Below are 12,234 nucleotides of genomic sequence, written 5' to 3'. Positions count from 1 at the left end.
AAAAAAAACGAATATATTTATCAAATATGCCAATTAGAATTAAATTGTTGATTATAATTACCATACAATTATTGTAATTAAAATGAACAAATTTTTCAACTTTTCAATGCAATTTTCGGATGAATCGAATACAAGCTTTCCCATTGAAATTATCACAAGCTGTGTTTTGTGGGTTGGGCCAAACTATTTCAATGATGCCACTCTTTAATAACTCAAAAATGATGCTCCAAATATACTTTTTTGATAATTTGATAAAAGTAAGACACGAATGAATGGGCCATTCCGTTAAATTTCTATTCAAAGGAGTGGATGAAATTAGTCTTTCAACCTTTTTAAAATTTTGAAATAATTTTTTACCCCCTGGAAAAACGACAAAGCACTCTTTTAGACCCCCTGGAAATTCTGCTCGAGTAGCCCCCTAAAATATTCGTTCACCTCCATGCATGGATATAAAACGGAATGGTCCATTGCTGCCTATTGAAATCAATAATGATGAGGTCTGCAACCTCATAAGCATACAGAATTTAGGTCTGCATCTCCCATTTAGAGAAATATAAAAGAAATTTTCCATTCGATTATATTTATTGATAATGTTTATTTCGATCAACTGTACCTAAGCAAATAATCAATAGAATAAAATGGATAAAATACAAAAATTGAAAATTGTAATTTTCTCTAGGAAAGAGAAGACGAAAATACACCGATTTGTTCTAGACACAAAGAAAATAAACATAGAACTGAAGATGCGTATGTTTTTGTCCAACAAAACTAACCGTCGTCTGTTCCATAACAAAAACATGCATGTATTTTAGATATCAAATAATTTCGGCCCTTTCTATACGGGATTTCACGTATTAAGTTAATAGCAATGAGAGATACTGAACCAATCAGTAGTACCATTCCAATCACCACCAACAGTGTTGGGTATACGCGAGTCATTACAATGTCATAAAGATAGGCCCAAATAAATTCAGTGTTTCTTAATACCATAACAAGCCCAATATTTAAGCATTTTAAACTGACAACTTCTGTGATCAAGGCAAAGAATAATATAAGACCACCAGTTAAAACGTAATATGTGAATCGCACAGGAACTTTCGTTAGCTCGAAATCCATTCCCGGGACAAATGAAGCTAATGGGAGAATAATCACACCAACCAGGGTAGTGTAAAAGATGGATTTTCTCAGGCTAACGGTACCAGAGACACGGCGTAGATTAACGTAGTAGAAACTGAAGGCCAACAAAGCAAGGTAGCCGTAAATAAGTCCCATAACGTATTCATGCGGATACGCTCGATGCTCCGTAAGTCGGTCCCATACTACTATTATAATTCCAGTGTACGAGACAAGTCCGAGTAAACTTTCAGAAAGCGCCATTTTCTCGGACAGCATGTAACGAGCGATTGTTATAGCAAATGTTGGCTGTGATGCTAAGATAACTGCATGAGTTCCAAGCTCAATACGTGCAAGAGACATATTCAGTAAAATTACACCAATAAGTCGAAACAATCCAGCTACAACCAAAAAAGCTGTGTTTTTAAGTGAATCAAAAGGTGACAGACGCTCAGCTGCCATATTTGATGATATAATGACAAAACTGATGACGTAACGTATTAGCAGTGTTTCTATAGCATGCACTGAACTATGGTTATAAGTATATTTGTAAAACATGTCCCCAACTTGAAATAAAAGGGCTTAGCCAAGTGAGCAACATATACCTAACACCAACTTTGCTTTCTCCATATTGGTTTCGTCTTGTATACTTTTGTAATTTTGTCTTGAAATTTTATTGATAACAATGCCTTGAAATAACTCATAAAATAAAAGGTTTTTAATTAACCAGAAAAGGTTTTTGAACGTTTTTCTACGGAAGCCCGTTAGTGCCATTTAGATTCTAGTTTAATTTTTCAATGATGAAACTAAGAAAATGACAACGAAACCAAGAAATTGACGACGAAACTGAAAATAAATTGTTACTTCGTTTCGTCGTCGAAAAAAATCGACAACGAAACTAAAAAAAAATTAAAAATGGTGGCCCTGATGGTTGCAAAATGGAAATTTCATTGATTCTGGTGGATTCTGATTCTGATTCCATCATTTGCACTATTGATTAATTCCAATGATCCATTGACACCGGTGATTCCAACAATCTCCACCATCACATCCTTAAGCTGGTTCATCATTGCCAGCATCTTATTCACAAGAACCATCTTCACCAGCATTGCATTTACCAGAACTATCAAATACCAGAATCAATAATATTTCCATTTTGCAACCATCAGGGCCACCATTTTCAATTTTCATTGTTTCGTTGTCGATTTTTTTCGACGACGAAACGAAGTAACAATTTATGTTGAGTTTCGTCGTCAATTTTTTAGTTTCGTCGTTAAAAGATTAAAGGAAAATCTGAATGGCACTATTGGGCTTCCGTATTTTTCCAACCAACCAACCAACCAACCAACCAACAAATTAAATTAATAGTTTATTCTATATACAATGTGATATTAAGCTTGACATCAACGCTATAATCTAATGAATTGGATGTCACATTAAGTTCTCTTCCAGAGCGAATATAAATATCAACCAGGCAGACCTGTTTGATCAAAACTATCGTCAAAACATTTTAGAAAATCCTACAATTTAAAGAACTTTGTGTGTGAACCTCCTTTTAACATTTTCTTTAGTAACGTTTCTACAAAAGTATATATAGTCTAGAAGTATGCAACCTTCAACTATTCAAATGGAAACACAGAGAATAAAACCCACAAAACAAAAGGACAAGACAAACCACAACAAATAACTAGAATATCCACGAAAAGGCTACCAGGCTTGTAAAGAAATGGAATACATATATCCTTTTCGTCGTCACAAAATATTGAGATGAGATAATTGAAACTCAAGCTGCTGTACGAGAAATGGCTCAGTTGGCTATCTGACAGTCAGACCTTCTTTGTTCAGTAATCCTTTTGTTACGATAGATTGTGGTATTATATTGTGCCAGGATGACAATTGAAGAAAATCCTTTAGAAAAAAAAATTTCAGAAGTTGTTTCTTAAGAACATTAGGTAGGTTGAAATTGGGTCAAAACCTAAGAATATATTAAGAACAAGCCGAGTCCAAGGTCAGAAAAAAGTCAACAGTAGATAGAGTAAACGTTCTAAGAACATCTTAAGAACATCTAAACTTAAACTTTTTAGTTAAGAACATCCGAGGAATAGGCGTTAAGAATGGTTCTTATAAAACAGCATTTTCTTTTGATTGCATTCAATGGTAATGAGGTCTAAAATAATTACCCTTAGAATTTCGAACAAAAAGATGTTTTTTAATTGCTGGTAGTCCGATGGTAATTCATATTAACGGATATCTTGATAAATCTCCATATGAATTTTCATGTAAGTTACGTGATTTCCGCCATAATGGGGCGCAAAATTTGTGGAGAAGAGCTAGTTTTTACTGTAATTGAAATTTGATTTAAGTCTGTCTAAGTATAATCATGGAGGTATAAAAAAAAATAGGAGAAGTATGTTATTATAACCAAGCTCGCCCTACGAATAAAAAAGTTGCGGGGTGTTTTTCCACTGGCAGCCTAAGCTAATAGGATTAACAGAACGTGTAATAAAACGCTGAATAACCCAAAACTATTCATATAAGTTGTGGATGAAAAGAGATGGTTACACGTTTATGTTAGTGAGGTGAAGCAAATCGACAAAATCACGACGACGAACGAAAATTTAACAGGCTAGTGAGTTTCGACCAATCAAATTTCGTATTTTCACTAGCCTATTATATTTTCGTCCGTCGTCGTGATTATCCTGGTATGCTTAACCTCAGTGTTTCCTTTTGTAAAAATAATTTCATTTCCCACAGCAACTCTTTTGTATTTCGTATCCTCGCTCTTTTGTTCTCTCATATATGCCCTCGACCATGTATTAGTGGATTAGAAAATGCGTGAAAATACAAAAGATTCAACGATTTTTCTCCTGTGTTGCTTTGGGAAATACAATATTTTTCTGAAAAGAAAAGATTAACGTGCAACCATCTCTTTTCATTCAAAAATTATGAAAAAGTTACATTAATCCAGTTCAAATTGGTTGATCCTCCTGAATGATTTCAATAACAATTTCAAACACAGAAGCGACTTCATTTTATTTTCATAAAATCAAAAATTTATTTAAGACGTGTCGGTGTCATCCGACCACCATCATCAGTTTAAAAACATTAAAATGAAAATTTCTAATCTGAAAGTGTTAACAAATTGTTTAAAAAAATGTACAAACGAGGATAATTGGTAAGATCAAATAAAACAATACGCTATAAAATCTGCTATAAAATCAATTGATAAATAAATAAATTAGCAATAAAATGACTCTCAAGTGAATGTGTGTTTAAGGGAAATGACGACTAGGTAAGGGCCTCTTTAAGGTTCTAATTAAATAACAAAATATTTTATTGATAATCTTTGAATATTTATCGTGGGCTTGTGTTTTCTTAGCCTGGGTATCCAGACTCAAAATTTCAGAAAAAAAAACACTCTTACCTCAACATACAAAGTTTCTAAAATTTTAGAGTCTGATGCAACTAAAAAAGTTGGGCACAGTTTGTTTGATACTGCCTGTGAGTGAACCCTTGTTGACAGACTATCAAAACTTTGTAAACCCAGGCAGACAAACATAATTAACTTACTGTAAAACCTCTTTTACAAACTCAAAAAAACTTTCAAAACTACTTGAAGCTACATCAAAACATCAGCCACATTTATAAAGGCTCTTTTCCAGCGGCCATTTTGTTTAGAAATGAACCTGCGTTTTCATTTTCATTTGTTTATCTTTTTTTGCAAGGTCAGCTTTTTCCATAAATTATGCACGCGCATCGAAAAATATCAAAAACCCCGCGAAAATTCTGCTCAGTGACTGGGCGCGTACTGACCAATTAGAGACACTCGCATATGCAGGGACAGATATCCCTGCAGACGAGTTACTTGGACCAGACCGTAAACCAGAGACAAATTATTAAATAAAACTAGACGGTGAAATAGTTTACGGTCTGGATATCCAGGCTAGTGTTTTCTGATAAAGAATGCCTCGCTAATATTCAGGTGATCCTCTGTCATAAAATTATTACCTAATGTGGTAAAGTCTTTCATTTTAACTATTGTATGTCCCCGAGAGTTTGAATGTTTCAGGACAAGACTATTTATATCTCTTCCACCGTGATCATCTACTCTTTCTTGTATTCTTCTTCTGCTTCACCTATATAGGAAGCTGGACAATCAGGACATTTCACACGGTACACTACATTGTGTTTGTGTTCGGTTTTGGTTTTATCTTTAACACTGAAGAACGATGTCAATTTTTTTTGCTTTGAATGCAACTTTGGCGATTGTTCTATTATCAAAAGCTTTCTTAACTGATTTATTAATTTCTTTCCCAATGATTAATATATGTAATAAAGGGACATAACAGTACTTGCGAAATTTGTATATACTTCCTATATACAAACTATAAGAAACGTTTTTCGCTAGAGGATGAGCAGAAGCCTAAAAAACTGTGTAACTCCTTCAAGTCACGGCCCTTATCGAGCCAATGAACCCATCCTTCAGTCAAGCGACGTTTTGACGCCTAAATTTTCTTCAAATTCTGAGGGATCACTACCTAAGGATTTCAAAATTGACAAACAAAAAAAAACTCACTCAACTTGTATACACGGTCACGGTTTTTTTGATTTAGGGCAGGGAATAAGAAAAGGAACAATTTGAGGCTCAAAGTTTTAAAAAATTGGAACAGTGAAGCCTCAAAATTTACTGATTTTTATTTTTTTTAAAGTGTTTGTAAAATAATTTTAATTTTTTTCAGACTAAGGAAAAATTTGAGTCAAACATCCATAAATTCTCTCAAAGACAACTTTGTTTACAATAAAAACTTTTTTGGACTTACGAATGACTTATCTCGTTATAACAAACAAGTTTATCCTCTCTGTGAGTGAATTTCCTACTAATCGGTAGATCTCTTGGTTTTCTCTAGATCCTTTGTTTTTGCATTTTAAAATATTTCTTCCCTTATTTTTCTTCATTTTTCTTGCTTCGTTTTTTTCAACTCGTGGTTTCAAAACTATTAGAGTAGAGAATATTTGTTTTCGAAATGTTTGGAAAAATTTGGTTATAACGCGGTTGAAACGCGATTAAAGTTTACTCAATTTTATGAAGAACTGAAGTTTGTTTAACAAATTGTTTCTCTCAAAGAAAATCTAAATGTTTAAGTTTAGGACGAGTTTTAACTTAACATTGTTTTACCTGAAACTTATTCTTGATTTACTAACAAAGATTTAAGATAATATCTTGGTTTTCATAAACAAAAGTATTTCTTACTTTATCTCTAAAATTTTACAGTGCGAAGATTTGTGATAACGGTGCCTGAATTCTTGAAATTTTGACTCCAATTTTTCATCAGTAGTTGCTAGTATTAGTGAGGTTACATTTCACATTTTCAGAAAATTATAAACATTTGAATATCACCCTTCCAATGAAGAGGTAAATATCTGAAAAGTTTGCAAATATTTGTTTCTTATTAAATCGGATATCTGATGTTTTTTTACTTTTCCTTAAAGTTAAAGTTGTCACCATCCTGAATAAATCACAATGTCTGCAAGCGAAAATGAACATTTGGTCGAGTTTACGGATTTCACGGATACCGGAAGTAGCCGAAAATCAAACGGGCGTCGGTCAAACTCGGCAAACGGAAAATCTACGGTCGACGGGCACAAGCGTCATCGGAAGAAATCCAATAAGCATTTCCAGCACAAGAAACAGAAACTAAATATTGATTTTGTGTTGGCTGCCAAGAATTTCGATCGTTATGATGATTTGACGGAGAAAAAACGAGAACTTGATTACCTGCGCAAGAAATATTTCCACAATTTGAAAAAGAAAAGACTCAAGATTTCGAAGCCTTTCATGTCGCAGGTAAGGAGAGCGGTTTTCATTATAAAGTATCAATATGGAGCAGAATTCTTACCCGAGAAATGTTGTAAATTGTGGTAACTGAAATCGAAATCTTATTTTCAAGGTTTCCGTGAATATCGTTTAAAATGTTCTTAAAGCGATTAATTCGGTTAGAGAGTATGTTTTTATTCGATTGATAAACATTTGATTATCTACCTTGAGCCTTTGATCTCCTTTCAGACTCAATCTTTTAGATTGAAGCTGAGGTTCCACTAACCTTCCCAGGATGTTTCCGCTGTTTTATTTCCGGATAGCCGGCCCTAAACTGTAAAATGTGGTGTTTTCTAGCGGTACGGAAAATCTTATGTTGACTTAGGTAACTGGTTAGCGTTCCAAAGGTGCTGATTTTCCTCTGGAAGCTGGAAGTGCAACCTTACCCAAAACGATTCTCTCTTTCTTAAAATAATGAGAAGAGTCTATCCTTTGTATGTGTAAGTCAAGACGACGTCAAATTTTCTAACAGAAGCACCCAAAAAAGCCGGGTTTGACCACTGTGTTTCTCTTAAGTAAGTTTCTTTTATAGCTTGCACATATCAAGATAAAAAACATGTAACTTTTATATCACTTCCAGGATGAAAAGACTTATTTTTGGCATGTTCACGCTCCGTTCGACGTTCTTGCTGACACAGCAGAAGATTTGAATGTCCGTTTACCAACCGTCAAAAACGACATCGTTGTCATGCTTTGGTATGTATCCGTTTTTGAAATAAATTTCCATAAAACAGGGATGAGGTAATGACTACCCAGCTAGCGTAACATACGACGTTGTCGGTAATACTGGTACGCCAAAACAGGGGCAAAATGACGTCATGGAATAATTTCTGTTCGGTCTCTTTGAACGTTCGACGAGGCCCCCAGCGTGGTGGCATGATTGGGCTTTTTATGGATTGATCTATGAGTTCAAAAAGCGTTGATATGTGATTTATTTAAGAGAATTATTTCGGTTCGATGGCGTGATGGCGTGATGGTGTAATCTTCGAGTTCAAAAAGTGTTATGTCTGGTTGATAAGAGAATTATTTTGGTTTGATGGCGAATGATGAGAAGATATTCTTGGCGTGATAACGTGATTAGAATTTCTTTTGGATTCCACTGGAGGGAGGGGGCTCTTCGATGTTTTTGGATGTTGTTTGTCTAAATAAATTGGGATCTTCTTTTAATATTGATGTTCTTTTCGAGGAAATATTTTATGGAATCCTGAATGTGTGGAATTTATTAAATATTTTCACTCATAATCATACAATTTTTGTTCCTAGGTATGAGAAGTTGACCAAACGAATTTTAGAATGGTGGAACAAGAAAAACCCATTCCTCGTTCACAATTCATATTTCTCCAAACCCGAATCATATTTTGCCGACAACTTCGATAAAGATCGAGTCGAAGAATTTCATAACGGGAATAACCCAGAAAAAATGTTTTCACCTACGGAAAGGTCCCGGATAGTAGCTTACATCCTGGAAAGCACGAAGTACGGTGATAATGATGATGAAATCGGGAAAGACGGATTATTAGAAAAAGGCGTTCTAACGGCCGCCTACCCTATTCATGACGGCTTGCTCGAACCCAACGAAAACGAACCTTTATTAAACAACCGTCAAAAATTATCCCGTGAATGGGCGTCATTCGGACAAACTTTTAAATACCAACCCATTGAAGGTATTAAAGAATACTTCGGTGTTAAAATCGCGTTTTATTTTGCGTGGATTGGGTTCTATACCACGTGGCTCGTTCCAGCATCCCTGATTGGTTTAATTTTCTTCTTTTTTGGTTGTCTGTCAAACTTATGGTTTATACCGGTCCAAGAAATATGTAACGCCGAAAAGCCATTTTTCATGTGTCCATTATGCGATAAAGTTTGTTCGTACTATTTCTTACACAACACTTCATGCACTTACTCCAAAATGACTCACTGTTTCGATAACGACGGTACTCCCATTTTCGCTGTATTCATTTCAATCTGGTCTGTATTTTATCTGGAATATTGGAAAAGACAACAGTGGAGTCTTTCTTATGAATGGCACACGATGGATTTTTGTGAAGAAGAAGTCGTGAGACCTCAATACACAGCATCGGCCAAGAAATTTAAACAGAACCCGATTACCCGAAAAATGGAACCGATCGCATCCAAGAAAGAACAAATGCTTAAAATCGCCGGTGAAGCTTCAGTCGTATTATTCTTCATCGCACTCGTAATCGCAGCTTTAATCGGCGTTATCGTGTATCGTGCCGTCATTTTCGGGATCCTTATCGCAGCTGATGGTCGTTTAAGAAAAAATTCAAAACTGTTTGTGACCGGCACAGCAGCTACGATTAATTTAATCGTCATTAACGTGTTAAAGTTGGTTTATCGCAAATTAGCTTTGATTATGACAGAATGGGAGAACCCAAGAACACGAACTTCTTATGAGAAGTCCTTCACTTTGAAGATGTTCTGGTTCCAATTCTGTAATATGTTCTCGTCCGTTTTTTATGTTGCTTTCTTCAAAAGTGAATTTTTCGTTGGATACCCTGGTAATTATAGGAGGTTTGGGACCAAGAGAAGTCGCCTTGAAGGATGTTCAGAGCAAGGTTGCTTTCTTGAACTTTGTATACAATTGGTCATTTTGATGGGTGGACAACAGTTGTTGGGAAATTTCGTCGAAATATTTTGGCCGTAAGTATTGTTTATTTGTTCCATGACACATTGATTGCGCTGTTTCATTAAAAAACCATACAGGGGGTGGACGAACCTATTCAAGTAAAAAAAAAATTATTGAAAATGCGTGGATACGGCCTGGAAAATGTCAATATTAGCAAAAAATACCCTTGGAAAGATTCTTTTCATACCTTAAAGTGAGGGTGGACGAACTAAAATCAGGCTTTTACACCCTGGAAATTTTAGAATAACTTTTTACTCCCTAGAAAAATGAAAAACACCCCCCTGGAAATTTTTCTCGGAATACCCTCTGGAAATGTTCGTCCACCCCCTGTATGGATATAAAATGGAATGGTCCATTGTTACGACTGGTTTTTCTATACGCACTTAATAATAGAATCCCCTCTCATTTCATAAATCCAAACTGATGTTTGATTGGAAATACTTAAAAGTTTACATACAGTATCCTATTTTCTGTTCTGAATTTGAAAATATTGAGGAAAAAAATGCATCTTTATTATAAGAAGAAAGTATATAAAAAGACTTTGAGGGACAGAACATTAAGAACAATTTGAGGCTTTGCGGACTCTAAAACAACACCAGTTTCTTGAGAAACCGCACAAAAAATATTCAAAGATTTTTAGTAGGCTTTAAACTCAAAAAGGTTAAAATATCTGCGGGTTTAAAAAACTTTGGATGTTGTTAATTTTTTTTTGATGTTCTAAAACATTTTGAGTTTTAAAAAAGTGCATACACCGATAAAACTATTTTCCGGCTATTTATGTTAAATTTTTGGTGAAAATTTGTGCTACTGAACGATAAGCATGGAGTCTGCCTTGTTACCCAATACATAGAAGCAACTCCAATTTCCGAGTCTGAGCTTGGGGTTGCTTAGCCCGGGATCCACTTAGAGCTTCTTTATGGACTTTTTTGCGCTAATAAGTGGCCCGGTAGTATATGGTAAAATGCTTTTGCTTAGGCGGACTGTAAAACAGTCCGCCAGATTTTAGTTGTTTTTGGAAGGTAAAGAACAGTACGAAGCAATGTTTTTATTTGAGAATAAGGGATTGCAAATCTGTTATTGATGTTTGTTTCTCTTTTTTGGTTACATCTTTCAACTCCAAGTAGTTTTATTGTTATTTGGATTTTAAACATTTCATTTTCAAAATGGCGACCTTGCCAAATGCTCCTAGTCTACTTCACTGGACTCAGCGTCATCAAAAATCATCAAAAAGCAAAGTTCAGCCAGAAGTAGACTCTAGTCTAGGGGTTGCTTAGCCCTCTAGCTCATGGTTTTTCTGGAAAATTTGCTTTGACAATCCCTGATGTTATGCTTCTTGTGTCAAGGGCGTTTGCCTTACTTATGTTATCTGAAAAGCTTTTACTTTACGAGAAAGTGAAAAAAATGGCTAATTTCGGGGAATCGAGACTTAGCAAACTGGTTGTTTATAAAAAAAGGTCAGGGTAAAAAAGGTGAAATATTTCCATCCGTTACTTTCAGATATTTACAAAAGAAGTACAACCGATGGAGAAACAACATCAAATCTGATGAAAACATGACCGTATGGGAAGCGGATTACCAACTAGCTGAACAAGAAGAATTACAATTGTTCTGGGAATATCAGGAAGTCGGTAAGTTCAGACAGTCAACTTATTTTCACTTAATTTACCCAAAATCCATCAGGGCTCACGCCACCGGCGGGGGCCATGTCCTCCACTTTTTTGCGAAGTATTAATTTTTTTGGTTGCGCCTCCTTAGACTATTCATTGCCCACCCCTCCACCCACTCAATTTCATGGCGTGGACCCTGTCCATCTATCTTTGTATCCTATGTTACCAGTAGAAATTAATTGTGATGCAATCTAAAAACGACACCATTTTCGTTATCTTATTGCATGATTTTTCAGATAAAACAGTCTAAATTTATTTTAAAAACTCTTTTAAGTTGCATTTTGCCCTACAATAATTTTTGTTAAGAGAGACCTCTCATCTGAGACAAAATTCTTTCAAATGCTAACAAATGTGTCAAGGGAGTGATTTATAGTCTACTTAGAGTGATATCCGTGCCTTGTCTTACACGTTTTTTAAAAGAAAAATTTCATAAGAAAACGAGGCTGAAATTTGGCCAAAACCTAAGAACAAATTAAGAAGAATCTGAACCTCAGATTTCAGAAATTACTGAAAAGTACATGTTTCCATTTTAATCAATATTGACATTTAAGGCTGAAAAACTCATATAAATTTAAGAACAGCCCAGCCAGAATCATATGACTTACTCTTAGGGTATGCGGGATGTCAGTTAGCCATCCTCAAGGATGGCTTCCTCTGGGAAGCCTGGCGCCCTTGCCCTGCAAAGCCATTATAGATCTATCGATCGTTTAAAAGTTTTGCTAGACAGACAGTTCCATCATTTCCACTTCTGTTGTGAGAGTCTCTTTTTCTTTTTTTACTTCATTGTAGTTTTACTGGATTATTTAGGAAACTTATTTTGAATTGAAAATTTTCTAGAGACGACTTTAATCACTTCAGTGTTGAAAATTGTCAAATGCAAAAAGCTACTTGAATATGTTTTTCTCTCTAAAACTTGCATACAACCGAATTTT

At 35.1% G+C, this 12,234-nt stretch overlaps 1 protein-coding gene across 4 annotated transcripts in view; it reads left to right on the top strand.

Moving 5' to 3' along the window:
- LOC136821414 (anoctamin-7-like) overlaps positions 1-12,234 on the top strand; it is a 31,446-nt gene that overhangs the window by 13,593 nt on the left and 5,619 nt on the right. For 2 of the 4 annotated variants that reach the window (XM_067077648.1, XM_067077649.1), the window contains exons 3-6: positions 6,610-6,958; positions 7,569-7,684; positions 8,252-9,649; positions 11,133-11,263. In XM_067077648.1, the coding sequence (XP_066933749.1) occupies positions 6,635-6,958; positions 7,569-7,684; positions 8,252-9,649; positions 11,133-11,263 (1,969 nt within the window). In that variant the 5' untranslated portion in view covers positions 6,610-6,634. Of the gene's footprint in view, positions 1-6,603; positions 6,959-7,568; positions 7,685-8,251; positions 9,650-11,132; positions 11,264-12,234 lie in introns of all 4 variants that reach the window. The other 2 variants (XM_067077645.1, XM_067077647.1) reach the window with 1 other exon arrangement.

Source organism: Clytia hemisphaerica, unplaced genomic scaffold, assembly GCF_902728285.1.
Source record: "Clytia hemisphaerica strain Z4C2 unplaced genomic scaffold, Clytia hemisphaerica genome assembly, whole genome shotgun sequence".
Lineage (NCBI taxonomy): Eukaryota > Metazoa > Cnidaria > Hydrozoa > Leptothecata > Clytiidae > Clytia > Clytia hemisphaerica.
Note: the sequence above shows the minus strand (reverse complement) of the source record. Positions and strands in the feature narration are given on the sequence as shown.